The following is a 26,727-nucleotide window of genomic DNA, read 5'->3' as shown; positions in this document are numbered from 1 at the left end:
TAACGGATAGGTGCCGCTTCAAGAACCCTTTTACAGTCCATGTTGATGTCTCCCGGCGCGCTATACCGGTACCGTAGCCATAGATACACGAACAGTTCTGAAGCGTTACATCCGCAAATTGTATTGCTAATGCAACCAACATCTTCCTTTGGTTGCGGCAGCCTTGCCTTTTAACCGTACGTCGCATCGATTTTACACGTCGTGTGCGTTGTCGCGTGCTACTTCTGCGAACGAATGTTATTTTATGGCCCGGTTTGCCGCATGTTTAAGCGGAATGAATCTGCAATCAAAGCAACTTCCATGCAGATGCAAGTTGGTAAACGGCACGATAATCGGCGCAACGTGTGTGCGTGCTGCTTCGATTAACGCTTTCGCCCGAGTAAAATTTACAATGGTGCGTATTATCGTTTCTAGTATAATCACGCCGTGTTCCTATATGAATGTAAATAATATGGTTGGGCCACCTCTGTTCACGGATGCAATTGGACACGCTGCGAAATTTATTATGATTTATTAAGTGAAAACCGCAAGGTAATTTAACAATATATGTACCTCCACGCGCGTTGCTCGTACGAATTCCTCTGCACTTGTCAATCGATTGCGAATTATTTTTATACTGCATCGGAGATGAATTGTATTGTATGTGTGTGTGTGTGTGTATATATATATATATATATATATACACAAACAAATTGGTACCTTTGGTTAATTTATATAGACGAGGTATAGCTATAAACGCGATAGCTTCTAGAAATAGATTCCAATATCGATTGCGGAGCGAAGGAATAAGGCAATGTGTTGGCGTACTTTACATTCGATTGGACAAAGTTACGTTAAACGTTGGATAACGTGAAAAAGATACGGAAGAAGCGTAAACAAAAATATCGAGGATGAAGATCGCCGATTAAACGTGGCCACCGGCTGAAGAGCATTAATCGTACACGAAACGGAGAAAATAATTTAATTTGAAAGTAAAAACGCGATCCGCTTTGCAAGTCTGATGGTGGCCCATTGTTTCCGAGCGCCACTAAGAATATCCTTCTCTTGCTCCTCTCTCGAATGTGTCCGCTTTTCTTCTCTTTCTCCTCGCCCTCCGACGCCGTCTACCGTAGCCTCCTCTCCTTTGTATAATCAAAACTCTCGAACAAATTTTCATATTGTTTGCGATTCAATTGGACAGGCAATTTCCGAGTCGTCTTTGAAAATATCTTCTCTCCTTCGTCGTCGATCCCGCTTCAACTCGTCCGCTCTTCACCACTTTCCCCGTTTTCACCTAAGTGCACCGCAAAGTATACGTACTTAGTCAATGAAAACAAGTCCATGCTCCTCCGCTATTTATCTTCTCGATCGATATCGGTTCGTTATCTTAAATCCAACTTTTCCCGTTCGTGCTTTTACAGCGCACTTCGGATGACTTCGCTAGAACTATCGTTTCACCTTTCTTGCCATCGAGTCAAGTAGCTGATCTTTTTGTGTTTTCCGATCGTTTGACGATAACATCCGCGTTCGCGAAATCCTTTTCGATGAATAATATAATCGAACGATTTGACCGAAATCGATATTTAACTACGTTGAACGTGTGTACTATCAATCTTTAATCGTACAACCAATTGCGCCAAATTTAACGGTGTATTTGTACGTACAACGATCATGCGTCTTTCCATTAATATTGCCATTCCCAATTTCCGTAAACGAGGAAAGGATCCTTAATGAATGTTGCCGTTTATCTAGCGAAATTATCGAACAAAAAAAAAAAAAAAAAAAATGTCGTTAGAGCGACGCGTGGAACGTTTACGGCCTCATTATGGTTCTATAAGAAGAATGAAAGTGGTATGAGACAGTGACGGATCAGACACGGAAGTCATAAGAAGAGAAATTAGAAATTTATTACGGTTTCGTTGGAACGACGTTATGTGATTGAAACAAATGTGATTCGTAGATTGTGTTTTTCGTATAAACGAAATTTTTATACGAGACGAAAAAAATAACGTATACCGTTTCCAGCTGCCAAACACTGAGAAAGAAAATTATACTAATATCGTGCAATTTAAATCTGTATAACCAACTGACTGGTCGTATTTATATATTTGTCTGCGTTCAGATCGTAGATAGCCAGTGTAGTGATATGAAATCGCTGCAGCCAGTATGTAGCATAGCCCAGTTGGTGCGAAGCCAACAACGACGACGCGAACGAAACAAGCGAAATATTTATAAAAACCGCACGTTGCACTTCCACGCAGTTGTTTTATTACTATAATTCATCTCTCGCGGTGCACGTCGCGTATCTCTTTGTCCGCGCTTTTCTTCCAACTAACATTTATACATTTTTAATACGCGCTGGACTTGGCCGAATTAAAGCGAAAGATAGATAAAAGGAATATCTCGTGTAATTTCAATTTTAACGCGTTTAAAATACCTGATAATTACGCGTCGAACGATCGTTATCACGTTTGAGAAATTCATCTTCGTTATTCACCTGCTTAACAAGTTCCGATAAATCTTCGTTTCATCGTTTCGATGGTTGGGACACGTCAAAGGAAATTCGTCTAATCCGTGGAAGTTGGGGATATTATGTTGGAGGTTAACCCGAAACAGGGTAAAGGGCATTATAAATAACGAAAGGATCTGGAGAAGCAGGTCGCATTTCTCCCATTTTCTGGACGTTCCTATGGCAGTGGTGGCAGGCTGGACACGTCCCTCTCTGACGGAAGGCAGAAGGAGAACCAGATTAGAACCCGACAATCAAGCCAATTATACACTCCGGTGACGCTGACCCAGCTCCTCTTCCAGCTTCTCTGTGTCCACTGTCTCTTTGTTCCCTCTTCTCCTCCCTTTCTTCGTTGAAACCTACAAGGTTCCGGTTCCTGCTACGGCAACCGGTACTGCGGTCCTACTCTGGAAACTCATCAGACCAGCCGTAATCCCGATAGCGAACGAGACCCGAACGAATTGCTAGCGAAATTAAGCAGCTCATACGAGGCACGTTGAATATATGAGAAAGTATATTGTCCCCAAGAGGAGATATCGAGACAGCGTCGCCGAAACCGTATCCTTTCCTTCGTCTTCGGTTATATGAAACCAAATCTACAACGTATGCAACACGAAACCATAATTTAACGATATTGTATCCCCTCGAGTAAAAGAGCATCGAGTTAATACGAGTGACGTCGTTTAACCGTACGGATACCTCTACGTAGAAAATGTTCGGCTCTCGCAACGTGGAAAATCGCAAATCGATTTTTGCCTCAATTTCGACGTAATTACAACTTTATGGAAAGATCGGTCGCTCTCTAGTCGGTCGTAAACGCGTTCAAAAAACGAATTCGGACAAAGTTGGATGAACAAGCGTTTTACAAGTATAGTTGGCGAACTAATCCTGCTAGTTTCACCGGAGCATCAACAAGGAGAAATTGTAGATAATTATTAGTTGGAATTGCAAGGAAGCGATGCTGGAAACGAGGTTACGTTTATGTATGAAGATGAGTTTACTTTTGCGGGTGCTCGCCATGCGCGAAACTCTTTAAACGTGGCCACGAGCGAGAGCGGCAGTTTAACGCGCTCTGTCATTTGACCTGCATGTAGGAAAAAGTGGATGAGGAGAACGAAAGGAAAAGTGAAGAACTTGAACGGTAACCTCCTCAGAGACGTTTCTCCCCAGACCGAAACAAGACGAGGAAAGATCGGTGAGGGTCCATGTCTAGAGAATCTACACTGAGCGGCAGATTGCAGCCCAGGCCTTTGGAGGATCATCAAATTAGCGGAAGAGTCTTTGAGGGCACCTCGTAGAGGTGGCCAACTTGGCTGGCTCGTCATACTCTCTCTGTTGGAATTATGCCTCCCCTTCTTACCTCTTTCGCGACCTTTCCGCGAATAGAGTTGCAAACTTCTGCCTTCTCCCTTCCAGGCCAAAAGAGACAGAAAAGAGGCACATCGTCCCCTCTCGTTTTTCTTTCCTGGCTCCTTTCTTTGTTTCTGTCTTCCTTCCTTCCTTTCTTTCTTTCTTTCCTTCTTTCTTTCTTTCTTTCTTTCTTTCTTTCTTTCTTTCTCTCCCTCCTTCTTCCTAATGCTGCCTCTTTTACTACTTTTACAGCTACGACGCTAATGCCAACTGAATGCAACTGAAGAAAATTTTCTCCGGAGCTTCAGTATCCAAAACGACTGAACCGACCACGCTTTCCGCACCGTCTAGATATAAATGAGGGAACTTTCAAAAGCTGCCGAGAAAAGACGTTAGAACGAAACAGTTTCGGTGGTCGAGTGTCTCTATGTGACTACGTTTATGTATCGTTGGAATAATTTTTGAAGTTGGAACGTTCCGTAGCTGTCTCATGTTTAATTCCTTCGTTCTTAAGCTACTTTTCAACCCGTGTATCGTCAACTGGCTATTGTACCGCTAGACTTGATCAGCTTTTCAAACCTGCCGATGCGACGTAACGCGATGACCCTGGTCTTGCTGATACCGTTGGAATATTCGCGAGTTTAACGTATTTCCAAATTGTTTTGTTTTTATACAACCTCACGCTAGATGTTTAACGCGTTTAAGCGCACAGAGATTTATAATAATCTGGAAAATAAAATGTCGGTACGGTGGAACCAGTGGCAAAATTTGGACATACGTGGCAAAGTTAGCTGCCGCGATACGGATATTTTTAACCCAAGGTGGATACGCTCGCAAGCGCGCGCGAAAACGCGCGTCTGCCTACACGCTCGCTAAATGCACATGCATACATGGATACACATAGAAAACGCGTGAATGTTTTATCGCAAGTTAGCCCTTTGCTACCCTCATGCAATTTACTCCCAAACCCGTATGTCTGGCCTGCAGCACAGAAACTAGGGCAGAAACACAAAGCCTGCCCACTGCCTGAGCGAGATACCAGTAACAATACCTAAACGCACAAGGGAAGGACGCCTTTTTCGTCCTTTCCAACCTCTCGTTTATAGGAACGGGTTGGTTGGCCTATCGCTGATAAAATTGTAAAGCCCCGGAACTGAATATTTTTCCACTACTTGATGCATCTAACCTTGTGGCAATCGTCCGCTTTGTATTGACGTTATGCAAAATCCTTTTAGACCCATATTCAGATCAGATACGTATATATATGAGAAAACTTTACCAATCACGTGTCTTTTTATTAATACATTAACGCCGTTCAGGAAGTGATCTTTCTGGAAAAATATTTTCTACTTCTATCCGGCCGCCGCTGTACACATTTTATTTTAAATCATCGTCCTGCGCGATGTAGCAGGAAAAAGATTCGTCAGGACTGCAACATGACCGATAGATATACGGAGAATCTAAAAAGATCTTGAGTTAGAAATTGATAGTTACGCGTGGTTCGCTTGCCTTGCTATTCGATTCGATCGATATGACGTCACACATCTTCGTGGTAATTTTAACTGTTCGACCGAGCGAGGACCGAGAACATCGAAGTCGGGTCTCCTTCGAAAAGTTAAGGGAAACGCGATGTTAGCCGGCCTGTCTCACTCGCGTAAATATTTAGATTAGTCACGTGCTGGCAAAGAGATGGCGAGATGATTTAAGCAAATACGCGATTCGACGAGGGACGAAGACACGATCGGAAAATTTTGCCGCCACGGAAAGCAATAAAAATTGTTTTTCGTTGAAAAATCCAACCGACGTTTCTTCCGATACGTTAAACAACAAGATTAACCCATTACGGATTAACGTTGCACCCGATTCCACCTATTTCGTAGCCATTGAAAATGCACTCTATAAAGTTTACACAACGTTTCAGTAAGAATTATTACGTTTTATTTATTGCACACCTTGACCCGCGCAGAATATCATAAATATTAGATACTAATCTTACACCAGCATGAAAAATATGTAGCACGTGAAATATACGAAGGAATGATACATTGTATTATATTATTCACTCTACCGCTACTAGTGTTAGTATATTCGTTACAATTACTATTAAATTACTGAAAAATTGTTGACAACGTTGAAAATACACTAGTCGTTTCTGAGAATGGGTATCGTTAATAAGTTTTCGGTAGTTTAATACAATGAAATTCACCGTTTAATACTTTCAAGATTTACGACTTTGCGTATACCTCTTAAAAAGAATTTCTCATGTTTTTAAATTGTTGGATTTAGAAACGATACGGAGGGATTAATGTTATTGCTTCTCCGACAGTAAAGCCTTTACCTTTTTTCTTGCGTTTTTCCTTTATACTTCTTGCCGAGTTAGCTATGGTTTTTATTCAACAATGTATTTTATTATCCAGTACCGCTGAGGAACTGGAGTTCCCGACACTTGGTGAAGAAAATAGGTTTTAGTTCACGAACGAGGGGCGCGTCCTTGTTTGCTCTACCATCGGTAAAGAGTTTCGCGCAATTCCTATTTTCCGCATCTTGATGTTTTCCATGGTTACACCGAGGCAAATAAAGTTTTCTCAATTTCCACAACCGGTGCCAGCGTGTGTCTGCAAGCACGTCACCTACTTCGGGATCGAGGAGAGTCGATACTAGAGAACGGTCCGAGAAATCTTGGTCGAATATCGTCGCGATTCATTGCCGGAACGAGCTTCGACCGATCAAACTTCTAAAAGTGGGATATTATTTCCTTGCCGTACGAACGCATTCAATTTCCGTTTCATATTCGTTCGTTTTTGTTCCCCTTCGAATGCAAAAAAAAAAAAAAACTAGTCGCGGATGTGTTAGTTTAATTTTTATGCTCGTGTTTATAACCCCGGTAGATTTCCTGGCAAACGGAAAATGTCCATAAATGGTCAAGCTTACGAAACGAAGCTCGATGAAAAGGACAAAATTTCTTATTTCGCATAGTTCGTAGTTACGTAAAGTTGGATAAAAAATATTTTTGTAATGAAACTTACGAATATCAAGAACGTTGACGCGATTAATGAGAGTGGAACAAGCGACGAACGTATCGTATCGCTAACGAAATCTCTATTCGCGGTACGAATTAAAAAATGATGAAGCAGAAAATTTCCGAACGAAATGCGCACCCTTCGCGAATCAGTTGCGTTGTCATCGAAGATAAAAGTACTTTGACATCACCATTATCAAACGGTTAAAGTACGAATGGCTGGAATCGAAGTCCGTTTTCCCGGGGGGGCTGGTCCATTTCGAGTTAAAGCGCAGCACGATCGCGCGCCCGTCAGAGCGTCGAGTCATCCCGCAGAATCAAAGCTCTGCACAAATTGGCGTGCCTGATCAGGTTAGCAGCAAGACTGACCACCCTCTTTATCGACGCGTGGAATTTTCAATTTTCCTGAATAATCGGCCGAGTGCGTTTCTCCGTTGGCTCTCTCCGCATACGCACGACGCGAGACAACGCAGTTACTTCGGCACGCGCGAGCGTGCCGTGAAAAGTATAAAGGCGCTAGAGTACGCGGTAGAGTCAATAAGTGCCGGTCCCCTCCATGATTTGCATGACAATGGGATAGTCATCCGTCCAGTTTTGTCATCTATGATCGTCGCGGAGTGGATATGCCCGGTGCATTCTCAAAGGAAAAGGCCTTCGTTTCCTACCGTACCCACAAGCGTGTGTGCTTCATCCGAGCTTTTATCATGTACCCCGGCTCTGTCTCTCTATTTCTCTTCCCGTTCCCTTCGTGCACACATTCTGTACGGCATCCCGTCATGCTCTCGACCTGGCAAGTTGAGAGCCCTAATTAAATTCAGTCTGGGTACTCTTACCGAGCGCGGTCCATCGTTCATTAAGCGTCGGATCAAAGTGATATTCCCGTAAAGTAGTTCCACTTTGTGGCGAGGGTTCACCCTGCCTATACCTATCATCCCTTACCTTTCCCTTTACCTCATCCCAGGCAATCTCGCGGAGACAGCACCCCGACCGTCCATCGGCGTTTACTCTAGAGGCATAGGTGAATCTTTAACGTAATCATCGTACGAATGATTAATTACACGATACACCGACCGTGGTCACCTCGCTGACAGTTAACTATGTTTTCAGTTATTTTAATCGTATTCGAAAAATTATGGAAATATCGCGTTCCCCTGTTTCTTCAACGGGGCATATTCTCGTCGTCGCAAACATATCAGGAAATATTCTTAGCGCGGACGGATGCTACGAGTTTTAGGTATATACATAGTTGTCGCGAGAAGGCAAACTGACAGCGATAAATAGCGTGAGAAATTACTAAATATATTAATAGATAGGTATTTAGCGCAGTTGGCAATACATTTCCTCAATAGTTTCACATTATCGCGAGAATGGCCTTCGCGTCCTCGTAGGATTAATGGCCTCCGAATGAGCCATAGAAGGCAACGACGTGCAGCTGTTACACAGGGGCACGGTGAGTAATTAGCGACCATAGCAATTCCCTGATCGTTAATACTGACGCATTACATATAATATAATAAAATTAGAAGCGTGGCATCGACGATTAAGGACAGCGATGCAACCTGCGCGCGCAATAGGACCGCTTTAGCGCAAGCAACGCGCCTCGAGAAGGAAAAAAACAAACGAAGTGTAACGCTGCGTACCATGATGAATTCGTCGTAGAGGTAGGAAATCTCCGGGTAGGTTATAAAATCGACCATGATGTTGTAGCACGAACGTGTCAACGATTATCACTGCTGTCGAGTGTCGAACTATAAAGCACTATAACACTTGAATGACAGAGCGACGCTGCTTACGAAACATAAACGGACTTTGAATGAAATAGCTGGTGAAACGAAAACGTGGCTTTGGTAATCAAAGTTCTCTGCCAGCATTCGTTGAAACTAGGAGACAGGATGTATCTCGAATGCCGGCGTGTTACTTGGAACTGCTACTGCGCAGAATCACTACACAGCACCGCTTCACTTGCAATACTTCACAAACACTTGGCGCGATTCAATTTCTCCGGATATGGATAAAATCAAGTGCCTGTAATCGCGCGTAGATTCACACGTTTCGTCACATCGATATATCTACTCTTCGTTAACCAACCGGTCTTTCAACATTTTTATACCAACACCCAAAAAAAGCACGCAGCACCAATGCCTCTGTGATTCACACGGCACTAAACGTTTACCGGTGTTTACGCGTAGCGATGTTTACGCGAGCGCGCCGCGATCGTTTTCGAACTTTCTTAACCGCGCACGAATACTCAAGGATCACTGTTGTTAATTTCACGACGGCCGCGTCCCACGTATTTTAGCGGGGCCGATATGTACCAACTCCGACGAAAGCAAAGGAAAGAATGGGAACATAGAAAGGCACGGAAGGGCGCATATAACTACGACTGGCTTATTGTCAGGGCCGTATCGCGGAGGTAGAAACGAAAGGTCCACGAGACACCCACAAGGATAGAAATGGGCAGCTTTATGCGCAGACGAGAGATAAAAGAGGGACCAGAGTAGACAGATATATACACGTATATATACGTATATAGAGGGAAACGAGGACTCGCAAGCCCACGCTTGCGAACGAAAGCACAAGGGAGAGTAAGCTCGGTCACTGAGGCGTCGCCACTCGGCTTGCTTCCTCCGGAGTGACTCCCTCCTTTACTTCTAGTCCCCTACCATTTCCATTCCATCCCTCCTTAACCTCCTCCACCTTCTTCTTGTTCTTCCACGTCATCTCTGTCTTCGCGTCTTTACCTCGCGAAAACGACCTTCTTCGCGAGGCATAACCACGGAACTTTCTCCTAATTGTTTGATAGCCACCGTTCCGCTACGCCCCTCCATAATCGTTAATATAATAATTATATAATTTAACGAACGCCATGGATGTAATTAGGGACTGAAATTTTTAGAAACATCGTGTCTTCTTGCACAAGCGCCAGAAAACCGTCCGTTCGTCGACAGTCGAAAGATATCGCCAGACAATGTAGGTACATAGATGCGTTTTTCTGCGGATTTTCCGCCAACAACGGATGCGGACTGGCTGCGAATACGTGTCTACGGACAATTGTCCGTCAATCTGGACTAAGCTTAACTCGATCACTCTCTTGCACGTAACAAATTACTATCGAACGGAGATGGTTGGAGATTAACTGCATCGAATTAAAGATTACACGCATGTTCGAACGATAGCCGACGTTTTCTGCGTGACCTCGGGGCTACACGGTGCTTAATGAATTACGAATAACGGACAGTCAGAGGCATCGAAATCGCAGAAATTTCATTGGACTCGAGGGCGGCACAGGTGCACGCGTAAGTTACAAAAACTTCGTTAGGGAGGAATGCAAACAATGCCCGATCCGAGCTGTTCGGCTCTTTTCTCTGCGTTTTTTGCTCCTTTCCCGCTACGCTCCAGGCTTTGCACGCGTAAGTATCGTTTCCCTCATGAAAATTCGCGCCAATTCAAAGCGCCCCGTCGTCCTCTTCGCTCGACGGTCGTCATCGAGAGCTAGTCGGAGTTCAACGTTTCTTCCCTTCGAGCTAGCAAACCCTATAGCATACCGCCGCCAATTACACCGTCGTAAATCGGACCGCCAATTTGTCGGTCGTTCGCAATCCGTCCTTCTGAAATTCTGATCGAACCTTAGCGCGTCGCTCTAACCTATATTCGCTACTTAACTCCGCTGCTAATTTCGGCGCGATAAAGAAGGCCTTCCGACCGCAAAAATATCGATGATTAGCGAATACCACTTCTATTTTCTTTCCACTTCTATTTCTCTGTTTTAACATCTATTACGTACGATTTCCGTACGAAATCACATCCCATGTCATACGTATCCCTGTTTATAAACTTTTATATAACTTTTTTGAAAAATCTAATATTAATTAATTTCATTAAATATATACCGCTAAAACTTTTACGTAAAGCATTAAAACGTAAAATATGTGGGCATCGTTCTCGTCCGTACGAGACTACTTGTTTCGATTCAACGACAGTTATTCCTCGACGCTATACTCGAAAAAATTAAATAAAGAACGTTGTATCTCCAATCGAATTCACCACTGAGAATCTTTCTGTCGCCGGCAAAATACCACTGAACAGCGGTAACATCTGGCGATCTGTTAATGTAGAGGTCGACTAGACCAACACTGCAGCCAAGGCGGAGGCTGAGTTGACGAGCAAAGCAAATAAACAGGAATTAAATCTGGAAGGCTTTATCGTAGGAAAATGCTCCGAGATTTCTCGTGGAAAGAATATATATCACGTATAATATAAGATAATATAATATGTAACGTAAAAAGTGAAACGCTGAGTCATCGTTGGCGATGAATTGTCAGACACGTGAAAAGCCCATCAAACCTTACGAAGAACCCATCGAAACAACGATGCGAGTGATTCGGAATAAAGATTAGCTTCAGTGGTTTAGTTACACGATCGTATGTATATCTGGGAAGAATATTTCTAGACAAGAAACAAGGTACGACTACAGCTAATTCAGGACCGCTCAGGCTCGTTCATGAGAAGATAAATAAAGGTCATGGTAATTGAACTTTTTGAAATTAAAAGATTTAAGTTAAATCTAGAGTGAAAATGATACATCGAATGATACAGATTCGATGATTCATAAATTCAACGGATAATACTATTCATTATATTTATGACTAACAATAAGGATTGGTAAGCCGTATCGCCAAGTACTTTTCATATACATAGATATGTCATCCAATGTAAAGAACATCTATATTAGACTTAAGATCGTGTAGACGTAATACTATTTTGACTTGTCAAATATGTCGTTGTTTCTGCTAAGTTTATTTCACATACATACATATAATATATAGTTCCACTGACTATACGAGACACACGCATACACGTACATCTTTTCTCTCATTTATAACGTAAATTAAAGCGGAAATTGCGCGTAAAGAACGAAACGCACAACATTGCCATTATACATCAATAACAACGTGTGTCCTCGTTTTATATGCCCTGAGGTAGATCGATGTAATATGAAAATTGGGTGCAATCCGAATAATAAATAATAATTTTCCATTTAGCAAATGAAAAGAACAGTTTGAAGCGTGTCGCGTGGAAAATCAGCGCGTCTCTTATTCCAGCCAACATGGAATTTGGATCTACGATTCTGTATTTTCATCTCTAATTTCCAGCAAAATTTAATCTGGTTCCGGTGACACACGACGGAAACTTTCGGAAAGATGAGCCCAGATCGTAAGTCATACATGAAGCAAGTTTGTGTAAAACAAACGCGGCCGTTAAGATCAAGTTTGCCGAGAAAAATGATTTTCGACGTAGTCAAATAGCTGGAACAATTCGTCAAATAAGCCTGCCGCTATAAGTCGTGCACGCTACAACAGAATCCGTGAGAAGTATCGCGATAACGGCCGGAAGTGGGATACCAAATACTTTCTTTCGGGGTTTCGCGTGAGCGTGAACAAGCGCGTGCGCACGTGCAACGATCGCTTCCGTAGTAAGCATAGGCTAAGTATAGCCGGTTAGCCACGGGCATTGTTATTGCTTGCACAGCGGGAGCGTTCGCTCGCGATCCCTGTTTATGAAGGGTCCGCGCTGCTTGCCCGAGTTATGGTCTCAGGTGCGTCCGAATATTACAACTTGGATCGGTCAATCAACAAATGACCAACATCCTAAATATAGGTCGGACGTTTATTCAAAACGCGTATACAGAATTGCAAGAAATTCCGAACTCGATTGATTCTTCCGTTCATAGGTACGAACGTTTATGTCCATTGAACAGAACATCCTCGTAAATAGGTAAACGTAAACAGGTATCATCAACCATCGTTGGAAGAGCGATCTATCTATCTAAAACAACTTATTACCTTTACTTATACCTTATTTATAACAACGAATATCATTATACCTGTTAAAAAGTTAAAAGATTTAATCACCTTGCGTTAGATTTAATCGACGACGTTACTCCCTTGTATTTTCGAACAGCTCGAGTTTCACGAATAAACTACAGTGAAGTATGTTCCCCCGACAGAACAGCATAAAAATGTCAAAAATTTCGAAACGGTCCACGTCGATGGACACTCACCGGAACGCTCGAAGCAATTGAAGAGAATTTTTTTTCGTGTTTGGTCAGCCCTGTGAGCGTGTGCTCGGACGTATGCTCGTAGCGACGCAAAAATGCGTCCGTATATACCCGTATATGCGTCTGCTGCCTCTTCATAAAGTCATAACTCAGCCAAGCCCCCGGCACATCTCTCGGCATAACATTTAAAACGATTTCCGCTGGCAGCAGTGCCAAGACCGGAGCTGCGTTGTTTCGGGGATAGATTAACGAAACATAACGCCAGTACTCGCTACGGACTTCCAAGGGGTAGCTTGGATAATGGGAAGGGGCGTGTTGGCACTGCTCTGGCAGTTAAGCAGTGTTCAGTGCCGGTGCTTGTAGTCTTCAGCCCCTACGGTTGCGATCGATGGAAATTTTTAAGTCTATTTTAGTCCATTCGGTTCGAAAATATGCAACAAGGTAGATGATTTCATTCGAGGTTAGATCTGTCAGTGAGATTTTCCAGTGAGATTTGTCACACGTAAACCGCCGACTGACATCGATTAAAAGCCACATATGCCAATGAAATAAGACTTTAATTAGCAGTTGCCAGGATTAAACGGTACGAAATTCATATAAAACTGGAATAAGAGTCCGATGCTTGGTGACATTTAAATAAACCACGGAGACAATCGTTCGCCTCTTGTGGCTTACTCATACCGTTGATCGTTTTCAAGTTGAAGAAAGTTTCTTCGCACCGAAAGAACGAGTCAACAGATCGATTCGATAGAATTCTTGCGCGATTCTCTCGAATCACTGCTTGCGGTGGACATTCTCGACATTCAAAGTAACGCATACGTATGTATATACATGCTGGCACATAATATCGTTATACGCAGCATCATACGACTAGTTACACGTTTCCTGGGACTAACCGTGAAAAGTGTAATGCAAAATTGTCGTATTACTCGGGGATACGAATGCGTATAGCCAGCCCTGGCATTTGTAGAAGGCGCACGGAAAGTCTGATGATACATCGTGGACTCTGCGAGTTGCGCCCTCTGGTCCCCGCTCTCCTTTCGACTCTTACCATCGGCCCTCCATTCCCTTCCTAACTACCCTTTCGGCGTTAAGAGATTAACTTGTCACGCCGGGCCATTTTAATATTCCGAATCGCGGGGTGAATCGCCGGAATTTGCCTGGAAAACGGCATACGGCTCCGCCAGCGATAAGTATCTGTTAACGTCACTGCAGCTTTGCCCGCTCCCTTTTTTTCTGCGTGAAACTGTACCGAATAAAAATTACGGCAGTTCATTTTCGCGCGCGTTCGATGGCTATTCGATGAAGCGTCGCAAGAAATCGAGACAGACAATTTTTTATTTTCCAAGTTTCCACCATCGATTCGAACGGTCGAAACGGCTTTTAGTTTACAAACGAATTTCACGATCAATTTTTACTAAGCGACTTCTATACACGTGTTCGCGAGTATGCGAGTATTTCGAGAAATGCGGACACTTGTAAGGAAATATTTAGATAAGGCAATCGCGGGTTGACGTAACCCACGTACAGAGTAAGTCGGTTCACCGGTATACGAGAAAACCGAAAGGAGGTAAATTGTGTTCCAAATGTGTAAATACTTACCCCTGGTAAAGTCCGCTTCTCATGCAGAGCGTTCTGGGCACTGATTGCGCTGTCACGACTATAGTAGGTGAGAAATGCACAGCCTGAAACAGAGTAGAAAACAGCAACAGTTAATCAAAACTGGGACAAGATTTCGCCAGATTGCTGGGAAATAAATGGTCGATAATTATTCGCATTTTTAGATCGTTATAATTCGTATATACTTCATTTCTCATTATTTTTTAAATTGAAAGCATCAACCGCAATTTACGCAATGATGCGCCAGTCATTTATCGATCATTTCTTTCCCGCCTTGCTATTCTTAGTAATTTTCGTTCAATTCGTTAATTTCCATTCAAAGACGGAGAATCGAAACAAAAAGTAAGCGTGCACGGGAAACATTCGTGTGAATTCCAGTAAGAAACGCAGACGGGAAAATATCGTAACGTTAATCGCAATCGCGGCGAACAAGAATTACGTATTTACAAGTTCTGTGGAAAATGAAATCTATATGGCAGGTTTATCTGGAAGGTGATAAAGTGCACCCTTGGCGTCAACCTTTCGCATGCGTTCACCATCTGTCCAACATTTACGTGACGCGAGTCAATGCGTCACAGTAATTAGATATAAGCGATTGAAACTTTTCGCTGCATAATTACTGGCGCGGCCACATTAAGAAAACTTCTGCGTTATAATTTTTTCAACGCGTCGTAGGCAACGTGCGACAAGCAAAGGGGTGGCAGGGCGTCGCAGAAACGTTCGCCGGAAATGTCCGTACATCACGCAGTTGCGGAGTCGACTGAATTCTTCGAACTTTTTGGTTCGTCGTACAGGAATGAACGTGACGTTTCCATGGGGAAACTTGTTGGATAGCCCTCCCGAGCATCGTTTCCTGCTAAATTCGCAAACAACGTTTCGCACACGACGGTTGTCGAATCTTGACGATTTATCAAGAATCAAAACGCATCATCGATCGATAATCGTGATATCATATTAGTTAGGTCGACTGTTATATTACGCTGACGTATCGTTCGTCCGTCTTTTATCGTTATGCTATCAACATTGTTATGTAGGAATCCCCGTGTAGTAACATGAACTGCCCTCTACACTCGCGCAAATTTCTCGCTAGCGAGAACAAGTTGTTATCTCACGATCGATATTCGATAACGATCGAATTTCTTTCGTTATCTGTCGCAAGTTTCGTTAACTTTTAGACAACAATGTTGGCATGTAAAATGTATATGTTTATACATATGGAACAAAGTATGCACTTAAATGTACCACCGTACATCTTTTTTTTTTTTATGAGAAAGCAGTCTCCTTCTGGCGCGGTACCACAGTCGCTGAGACGTCATATATAACGGGATTTTCCGATCGGATGAGATTAACGAATCGATTAGAAAAAAATTGGAATTCGTTGAAAAGGACAACGCGTTTTAATCGAACGCGTTTATTCGCGCACCGTCTTGGAAATCTCCTGGAGCAACGGAAGTATCGGCATTCTCACCGTCGTAAAATTAATTTTCCAAAACGACTGGAACCAGTTTAAGAACCGACGCCAGTATAGCGGGTTAAAACGATGGTAATTAACCCTAGAATTGGACGGTGGCTGAACCAGACCATTATCGGCTATCGCACTGTCGAGCAAACCTCCTAGAACCGCCTTCCTATCGGTCTGAGGATTTATTCAAAGGGCCTGTTCGCCCTATCTGATCGCCATTTGACTATCTCAACACACCGAGATGGATGTAAGCAAGCACGCGCGCTGCAAGACTCGTGGACAGAACTCGGTCTAAGATCACTTACTATTTACGACACGACATTATCGTGACTGCCCGATAGCCTTGATCTGTCTATAATCACGACTGCCACGGATACGGAATCCATTAACTATTCATTTTACAGATAATCAGGATAGCTTCGCAAACATAGAAACATGCATCCGTTCGTCGTTGGATTCCGACTGAATTTCTCCGAAGCTTCTCCACCGTTCTTTCCATTTTACGCTTTGACGAACTTTCTGATTAATTTTGTGAAAGGAAAGATAAATCAATTCTGGAACATATTGTTGAATCAGACATTTACGAACGTACATGTACGGTACGTATATGTTAAAAAATTTTTTTAAGCGCCGTGCGGTCCCTCACAGTACGTCTACCAAAAAGGCATCGGCGCCTTCGCCACGCTCCGTGGTCAGATCCTTTAGAAGACAAAGTCTCTATTGTTTGGCAATGCGACGTTTCGTTAGGTCGCTTGCCACTAAATTATCTCGCGTATTCTCTAACAGTCGCATCATCGACACCTCGGTTGGCCGGCTTCGACAAATATTCGCTCAAGCACCCTGCCGAGGTGCTTATCGAGCTCTCGACCCAATCATAAATTATCTATTTGTCGCAATATCGTTAAGAAAATGCGTTAACATGAACACTCATGTCACCAAAGACGATAAAACGTAATAGAGAAATCAATTATTCCTGGTCTATTCTTTAAATGAAATATCGAATATTGAATAAAAAGATGGCAATTAAATATGTAAAAATGTACCCGCAACACCGATTTCGATGATTTTTGAATATATTGCGGAACTCAACATTTTGAACAACTTTTTCCTATATATATAACCGTCTACAGACTATAGCTTCCAAGATATCTGCAAAAGTATTGCCCGCAGTGTCGGTACATTCTTGTCTTTTGTTTATAGTTTTTTTCATAGGTTTGGGTTAGCTGTTGTCAATTTGTTCTCGTGGGGCGGTCAACAACCAACCAGCGCTAACGCATACGTCGTCGCGGATTCACAACTCTAGGCAGAATTCGCTACTGTGATACCGGACACGTGCAGTGGATAGTCGCAGCGAATATTTAACTGCGACGGAAACTAAGGCCGTCCGACAGTTATATGCATAGGTAAAAGCTGTTCAAAACGTTGAGTTTTATAACATGTCGAAAGAATATGGCCGGAATCGGCGTTCAAGATAAATTTCTAAACAATTATCTAAAAAGATTATGCAAGATTATATTTTGAAAGAGTAAATATGAAATTTATATCGGTATGTGAATGTTTCAACGATTTAGCTGTACCAATAGCGTTACAATAACTCAAGGTAAACTATAGCTATTCAGATATTAAACTAAACTACCGTGACTCTATTTCACGTTCACTCAAGTAACGTTCTCTGCAGATCGGTATTGTAAGTTATGCTTTCGACGGTATACCTTCGTGTCATAAAATCTCCTCTACCGACAGATTTATCAGCGTTGTTTCGTAACAAACAAACAAGCCTGCTGGCAGTTTGTGCACGATTGCTCGTCACATCGTTCGAGCATGCAAAATTCAAATCGGTCGTCGGTGTTGTCGTTTCGCCGAGCCGTGCCGCGAAGCTCGAGACGTTTTAATCTCACGGAGACTCGGAGGATGCAATTTCGTCGCGATAGCAGGTGGAGTCGCTGCGGCAACAGTTTCTTAGCGGGGAATTACGTCGTCGCGTCGCGTCGCTTTGGAAACGAGAGTAACAGAGAGAGGCATACACAGAGCGGGAAAGAGAAGGCGGGAAATACCGTGGAAGTAAGGAAAAATGACGCAATAAGAAAGACGAAGGTGTACAGTTGCCACGGTGCTGCAATTTTTCATGTAACGCGACACGTTGTACGCGCATCGAGATCCCCCTTAGTTATCCGAAGGTGTTGCGAAACGGTGGTATTCGCGCGTAGGGCGTCTAACCTAGCCCGCGTAAAAGCTTCGGCGAAGGGTGGAACGGAAAAGGGGAAACGCGTTAAAGAAGAACGAAACTGGTCGTCGTGTTGGCGATGAATCCGAAAGTTTGCAAGGGGTCGTCGCCGGCGGTGGTCACGCCAAGTATTCGCTGTCAGATATACGCTAGCCCGACTTCACCATCCCTTACCCCTCCTGCCCCGTATCGTCCTGGCAAATGGGAATAGACCGAAATATTTATAAACATCGCCGGTGCTTATCTTAATTGCATTGGGACAGGTTGCATGACACTCTTATTCTCCGCGGCTAATATCCACCGGGAATAGAAAAGTTCGTGAGCCATACGCCCTGCGGGGCTTCAAGGCGAATTAGCTTCCGTGGCGTATCAAGAACAAGGGCGACCTTTCTTCCTACCTCTCGCGCGCGCTTTCCTGAGCTTCCGCCCCGTCTTCCGTCCGAATTAAATCTATAGATAACGCCTAGAGCCATACACGAATTGCCAGACTGCGAGACAGAAGCTAAATCTACTTTTCCGAAATTTGCATTTACTGGATATCCGCATTCTCTCTGCTCGCGAGGTACATCATTTCGCGGCCAGTTTCATCCAAATGGTAATTAGATTCGATGCTGATGTTCGCCAGCTAATTTCCAATTTCCAATCCGCGACAACAAAGAGAAAAAAATCGGCCCCGTTTCGATGACACACTTTATATTCGCTTAATTTTCATATCGCACTGTATTCGTCTATTTGGCACTACTTTTTTGGCTTCCTTCAAATACATTTGGATTCGAAAGCCCGGTATGCAAGTGCCAACTTCCATCCTTGCCAACGTTGTTCCTACGAGCATACCCGAAGAATCAGGTTGAAACGCAAACTATATTGCCTAGTTCTTCCAAGTTCCGTTACGAATACATCGGATCATTGTAAAAACAATAGAGAATACATGCTCGTTGTTCGAAACGACCATTAAATAGCCATTAGAGATGTCGATATGTTTCATTTCATTAAGGTTTAAGCAATTCGTTGAATTAGATTTAAACAGGAGACTCGTTTCCTCCCGACAGACGTATTTCACAGATTCGTTTTTACGTTTGCGCTCGATTCTATCTTATTTATATTCGCGAGTGGAGAAACGAAGCGTAGAACGTTGCGTGCTGCTTGAATTTCGTGTACGATTCTCTTTTCATTCGCGCACGTTCAAACGTCCCCAAGAAATTCATCGAAGAAATTACTCGGTTGGTTCGTATCGCAATTGCGTTCTGAATTTCAAGCCTCTCTGGCCAATGCTTATCGCTTAGCTGGAAAAGATCGTCCTACCAATCACAATGATCCCCAGTTTCGATATTCGCGACGAAAAAAAAAAATCGAGAAATCGTCGTGCTAATATCAGTTCATTTGGTCTCTGTTCTTCTTATCTCGTGGCGCCACTATTTCGAAAATTTATAATATTCTCCTCGAATTATTTAAGCGCCAGACAGGAAGAAGAATGCTAGGTATAGCGCAACGAGACGTTTAAACGAAGAGAATAAGACAAGAGAAAACGAGAACTAGAACGAGAATATGAAAGGCACGTGTTATCTTCCAAGATGTCACAAAAGTCAGGTATTCTGCAACGCACGGGCAAGATATATTCGTTAAAAGCTATTCAAGAATAATGTCGCGTTTTTATCGTCTCTGGTCCGTGGGCCGAGAGTAAAATTATCGCAAGAATACACGATACATGACCATCGACGAAACAATTGCGATCACCCTCCAACTACTCCATTTTCTTCTCGCTCTTAAAAGGAAACGCTCTCGAAGAAAGAAACGAAGGGTCAATGGCGCTGGCACGCGTTTGCAATTACGATAAGGATTACGATTAGTTTGACGATAACGCAGTTTCGAGCAATCGCAGGTCATCAACGTTCGAAGATCGAAGGAAAACAAGAAACAACGTCACGAGACAGCTTCATCGAGAAAACGAAGCCCCAACGCTTTAGTCAATTAGAACGAAAATGATTAACGAATTTTCAAAAATGTTCGAATTAATTAATATTTTAAATAAATTCGAGATATCATCGAAAAAACAACATCTATTATCATCACGTCCATTTACACTGTAATTAACCATCATTAACTAATCGTAAGAATTGAATAATTTAACGCGTCCGACTGATGAATCGTTATCGAAAATACAGACGCTACCTACGTTGCAACATTGTAAATTCAGTGGTTCAATTATTCCGTTGATCCTCTGTATAGCATGACAGGTTATTGCGTGCTAGTGGCAAAAAGCAATGTCCTATATTACGCAGCCGGTATACCTCGGCTATCCCCGATGGTACTTAATTTTCGCTATGCGAATCTAATTAATTCAATTGGGATTAATTATCCTCTACTACGAACGGACTCGCACCGATGTTCCTGGGCCTCAACGTGGGAGACCAATTTGTAGAACGGCTGCCTGACGATCGCGAGGTACGTATTTCGCTTGGTATTACGCTGATTCGCAATCGTTCACAGACGAGTCGATTAAAACGACGCGGAACATGCCTGTGCAAAACGAGTTATTGTTGTTCCGGTCGCGCCGGTGTCATGGAGATCCGTCCAGATATCATATGTTAACACACCTATATGCATACGCGATTCGTTCGCATAGGTGAACGATTTGACGCGAACATTAAACTCCGAACGACCGATCGTTCGCGTCTAGACACCTCTAACGCTCTTAAATATATAATCGTAAAACTGTCGTAAAGCTGGTGTGAATTAGCGACGCCACGTCGTCTCCGATCCAATCGAATAAAGAACCGACTGGCAACTTGGGCCACGAGTAAATTCATCTTTACGATAATTGGAGCTGGTATCGGTGCTCGGGAAACGGTGAAACAATGTAAACATCGGAGGATAATGGAGCGCGCGTTTCGCGTAACGCGAATGCCCTCGAGACAGAGTTAGCGAGCTGAAAGCTACGAGACCATGAAGATCATCCAGCTACGGGGCTTTTGCCTATAAACTTACCGATGTGTATCGAGCACGAACGAAAGGCTAAACAGGCACATACGATACGGATGGACAAATAGACAAAAAGAGGAACGATAGGAAGAGACGTGTGGAATATGGACGAAAGTTGATGGCGTCTGACGACCGTCCGACGTCGACAAGGGTGAGGCGAGGTGGTTAAAGGGGATTCAAGAGTAGAAGAGCGTTTTATTTGCGAGGCAATGCGACGGCTAATACACCAGTCACTGGACAGCGTCCAAGTCATAAAATGGATTTTATGACGCCGATCGATACAACGAGATCTCTCTTTCCCTCTCTTCGACGTCGTTGTCCTATCTCCGTTCCTCTCTCCCTTTCAATGGACAACTGCCGACGCCTATGTCTGCTGCCTATACCCCTCGAGAGACCACCACTCCTCGAGTCTACTTCGTTCCGGCAAACTCAGGGTAAACCGAAGACGAAATAATATAATTCGTTTGTGTGTCGCATGTATTCATTAATGAAAAAGTTTTCGATTCCTTTCTTACCACCTTTTTCCTTTCGCTCCTTTATCCGTCTCCTACAAGCCACTTGTATTTCTGGCATTCTCACACGTTTACACGTCTGTGTCTACATAGATGTTGGTCTACCGACGCTGCCCGCATCTCAAACTCGTAAAAGAGTTGAAAGACACGCGTCACGATATATCGTTATAAAGCGACGACCACGTGTTAAAGGCCGTCGCGTTGGTGTCAGTTAACTTGTCACTACCAAGACTATTATACTATATTAATTATTATCGATTATTATTAATTTTACTAATTAATCGCTATTATTATTAACTATTTCTATAATTATTAAGGCAATATTTTAAGACAATTTATGGCAGGCGCTTAGACCGCGTATGGCCAGTGAAATCACCAGTGAGAATGAGCAAATGTGATCGCTTAGAATGCGAAAGAAACGACAAGCGATGCAGCGTCGCCTTAAAAAATAGGAATACCGCTTGTAGAAGAGGTGAACGAGAAGACAGGGATACCTTCAGGAATAGCACGGTATCAACCGAGAACTTTGAGAATAAATGCATGCCTGAATGAAATTCGGCCGTGCAGTGCTTTGCACTCTGAGATAAACATTTCTAAGATGCACTTCCCATCCTTGGAAACAATCAATTTTCCGAGAACGCTTTTTCCATTAACTCCATTTAACAAATGAAATTTCCGAATTGAGGAAACAATTGTAACGTCCAGATACGATATTGTTTATTTAACTCGTTTATTTAACTCTCCCAATTATCTTAACAAGATTCAAACGGGTTGCTGGCAGAGGCAAATATCGCAAAGAGGAAGAAGAAGAGAAAGTTTCTGAGCCAACGACTAGAGGAAGGGCGATTCCCGCGAACCGAAACGGTGTTGAGCGAGCGGTAGGCAGCCAGGGAATTAGAATTTTACGGTTTCCCTAATGAATTGAAACGAAATGAGGCTACGATAGACCTATTCGCCGCACCTACACATTAGACCCTCCAGCGTCTTAGCACTGCCGCGCCACTGCGTCGTGCGCCGCCACGCCGTCTCGACGGCTCGTTTCGCGGGATTCGCGCAGACAAGGAATTTGCATCTCGGCTGAAAATTGAAATGCCTCGCTACAATGGACAGGGAAGAGTGTCCTGCGGAATGACCTTTATAATAGAACGCAGGTAATATAGCCGAGTCGGAACGAGAAACGTTCTCAGGCGATAGCGTTCGCCATACGTATACATATATATATATACACACGTGCAAGCTGCTCACTGACATGCCGCACAAACTCGCCTCACTGTCTGGGAAAAAACGCTGGCATGCGGAAATACAGGTTGAAGCGACAATTATTTCTATAAAAGGAATCGTATACCGTTTTGTTAGGTAACAATGAAAGGTAGATTTTGTTGTATAACTCTTTCTCCTACGCTTCTTTGATCACCGGTAATAATTTTTAAACTTGGGAAATTCTCGCTACCATCGTAACGGCTGAATGCGGAAATTACTGGAAACGCTCGATGATGACAGAAACGACGTAACGTCGCTATTCTAGAAAATTGCGATCATACAATGTACGTAACGTATGCCCATATTTCCGTCTGGCATTTTCGAAGAATCCTATGTAATACGAATAAACGCGGCATTCGATTACTTAGAGCTTTACAATCCTTGGATCTCATACGAGTACGATACGAGAAAGTTGGAACGTTGGATCAGCTGCTTATACCATTAGCTCGTTATACCATTCGACCGGTCAATATCAAGGCCAAGGGGTGCCTCTTGCTTGGATAATTACCGTACCACCCTGTATAACCATAGCCCAACGTAGCAGCATCCAACGAGCAATGTTTAGCCTCGACATTGACATCTTTTTCGCGCGGACTTGCGCGATCTTTCGTTCACATAGATGCATTCAGCGTAGGTACGTTTGCGAAAAGAGGCGCGATATACTTGCAGAACGTGCAAGCGAGATACTATGTGTTACCGTGGACGAGTTCGTGAACGCGTTTCAGCTGCGCATCGACAGTACCCTCGTTGTTGCGCAGAGGAAATTGAAATATGCAAATAACCGCAACCCCGACGCCACATAGCTAGCAGCTCCGCAAAAGGCTGATGTTTCATCCTCCGAGTATCGGCATTTATCGTCAATGTTGAATATCGCGCGCCTTGTTTCAGTGAGATTCCTGCTTTTTGAATATCGATGTCTAGAAGATTCTACGTACGTATCACGTATTCACCCGTGTATCGCGAGTAAATCGACCGTTTATCGGCAACGGGATTTTTAGAGGAGAATTTATACAAGAGTAGTATCGTAAATGAAATTGTACGGCTTTTCGTAATACAATTAATGGATAATATAGTATAGTAGATATATACTATAAACGACAAAATTGCATCTTCTCTTGCATGCATTGCATTCTCTTACATCTTATACTGCGAAGTCAAACAACGTCAATTTTTTCCACAAGATTTCGTGTACTGTCCCATCCTATTTTTCCCATTCAAATCGTCAGTCATTCGTCGCGTGATATAAAATGTCACTGCCTTACATACGCTTTGAATGTTACGTTGAATAATGCCACCGCGAGAAAGAGTCAATGCAATCCTTTTCTCGAATGGTGTCAAAAAGGATTAAGGTTCTCGCGGGGAAGAAGAAAAAGAAGAAGAAGAGGAAGAAGTTTCGTCTCTTCCGCGGTCACGAAATCCCGGTCCATAAGGCCGTCGAGAGCGCATAAGTAAAGTGGTCGCATGGTACGGAACGATGAACCCACTTCGTGGTATTCTGCCTCATCGACCTTTGCAACGCGGCCAACTGCTCGGGAAGCTAGAAGCGAAACGTAAGGCAGCAGCTAAGAGTTTAAAGACGGCCAATGACGCACACTGTACTATGAAACTGGCTGTAGCGTCTAAAGTTATTCGTGCATATCGATGAAGCTTTCCTCTAAGAAAGAAAAGTGAAATCGGTTCGATAAGAATAAAGAAGGCGAGGGTAAAGAACATGTATCTCAAATATCGAGAGAAGAAACGTAGAGAAAGTTGTTTCTTCTATTAATGAAAATGCCACTAGACGTTTCATTAGCTTATATAAAATAAAAAAAAACATTTTTATAAAAGAGCCAAATTGCTCTCTCTCTCTCTCTCTCTCTCTCTCATATCTGCTGATATGGAACGAAATAAATTTAAGCGCTTATTCGCGATATCAGGTAATCTATAACTAATGTAAAGCTAAGAAAGAAGATAATACGGAATTGCTTCCTACAAAGTTTCTTGATTAATTCGACGCACGTTGAATGCCGTTTCTCTTGATAAATCAAGACCAAGAGAATAATTGGAACGAACCAAGTTATTTATGTCAACGTCCAGCATATGTAATAAACCTTATTTGTAATATCCGGCTAGCGAATAGAAGAGCGGTAAAAGTTACTAAAATTGTAGCGTTAACAGGCAAACCTATATTCTTTCTCGTTAATTGTAGATGAGATTCGTTATATTTAGGGCTATGTTCTTGGCAAAGTTGCACGATATTTACATCGCCCAATACAATACATTTTCATAAATAATTAGATAAAATTTTGTTCGTTTCTTTCCTTCTTATCACGCCCGCTCCGTTCACTTCCACGCGGTTACTGTTCGAAAAGCACGATGCTAAAGTCAAGTGCATTATTGAAAGATAATGTTCAACGTGCTATGCACAAGGTCTATCGAGCCTCCACGGTTTAACTTAACTACGTACACACATATATATAATTAATATATATATTTAAGGTCTAGTTAAGGTGCAGTTAAAGCGCAGTTATTAACATTCCGTAAGGTCCAAACTGACGAGATCTTGTCGTCGTGCGTTTTGCACATCCTTTTCCTCTTTCTCATTTTCCTACACTCTTTTTTTCTCCGCCATCCTTTATTCTTTTTCCTTATGCAGATCCTTTCAACTTTTGCTTGTTCCCTTTCTCTCTCTCTCTCTCTCTCTCTCTCTTGTTGTCTCTTCTTTTGCCTGTTTTTCATCGCCTTTTCTTACGTCGACCAAATTAAATATCGTGCCTGGGAAATCCTGAAGGAGGCTTCCTCGGATATTCAGAAGCATCCTGGACGCATGGTCGCGTTCAATTTCAGTGGTACCCGTACCGGGGCATGAGAAGAGAGAAGGAAGGATGGAGAAAACAAGATCGACCAACGGAAGCGTTAAGCAAGAAGGAAGTTCGATCGGACGGTACGGATTCAAGCGTAACATCGACCGAAGGATGAAGCGTCGAACAGGTGCCGCGCATCCTTTTTGAGCGGTACGCGAGATTGTCGTTTTCTTTTCGCGGTTCCGAAACTTTTCAATCCAATTCAATCTCAAATTGCATTTATTAATTTTAATAGACCTCACCGATGCACAGCGTCCCGTTATATGTATAATATTACGCAAGAAAGCATGTATCCTTAAAGCTAGATACCTGGCTTATATAACATATTCAGCCCTTCCCTACGTACGAGCTCTGCCTATGTACAGACATAAATATGTATTTAGCCTGGATTAAATTATTTGCAGGAAGATGAAACGGGTCCGACCCGCATAGCTTCATTTCCCCAGACATCTTGGTTGCGCCTACCGCGTGTCGATGGAAATGCGCCTTACAGGCAACTGCAACCCATTCGTCTCCACCGGTAGAGTTTAGATCGGCTGCCAAGTTAATTCTCTCACGGGGTACCTACTTAATTTATCTAAATTGCCATGTCAATCAATTCTAACTGAATAACACGCGAGATTTTGCAAAGCATTTGACGCAAGAAAATTAATGCCAACTGGCATATTCAAGGAACGTAGGTATTATCAAACTGTTTACAACTGTTTTCCGTAGTCGATCGAAATTAGATGTGAGAGTTACTTTGTATCGAATGATAGAGTCGTACTAAAGAGTAAAAAATAAAATTCCTTGCAAATATTACTAAATCTGCGCTCGGCTTCTAGATAAGATTATTATCCTAACTTTCCAAAATGTATCGTTACGTGCGTTGTAAGCAAAGAATTCTCTCCTTCCGATTTGCCTTCTGTCTCG

The 26,727-nt window shown here is 42.9% G+C and overlaps 1 protein-coding gene across 9 annotated transcripts in view; it reads right to left on the bottom strand.

The window, feature by feature from the left end:
• The window catches only part of LOC122576008 (CUGBP Elav-like family member 4), a 557,322-nt gene that overhangs the window by 491,503 nt on the left and 39,092 nt on the right, over positions 1 to 26,727 (bottom strand). For 3 of the 9 annotated variants that reach the window (XM_043745688.1, XM_043745694.1, XM_043745683.1), the window contains exon 1: positions 8,498 to 9,275. In XM_043745688.1, coding sequence (XP_043601623.1) covers positions 8,498 to 8,554 — 57 coding nt within the window. In that variant the 5' untranslated portion in view covers positions 8,555 to 9,275. Of the gene's footprint in view, positions 1 to 8,497; positions 9,276 to 14,517; positions 14,601 to 26,727 lie in introns of those variants that run through there. The other 6 variants (XM_043745684.1, XM_043745678.1, XM_043745682.1 and 3 more) reach the window with 6 other exon arrangements.

The sequence above is a fragment of the Bombus pyrosoma genome, linkage group LG15, assembly GCF_014825855.1.
Source record: "Bombus pyrosoma isolate SC7728 linkage group LG15, ASM1482585v1, whole genome shotgun sequence".
NCBI lineage: Eukaryota > Metazoa > Arthropoda > Insecta > Hymenoptera > Apidae > Bombus > Bombus pyrosoma.
The sequence above is the reverse complement of the archived record's forward strand: the minus strand, read 5'-3'. Positions and strand labels throughout refer to the sequence as shown.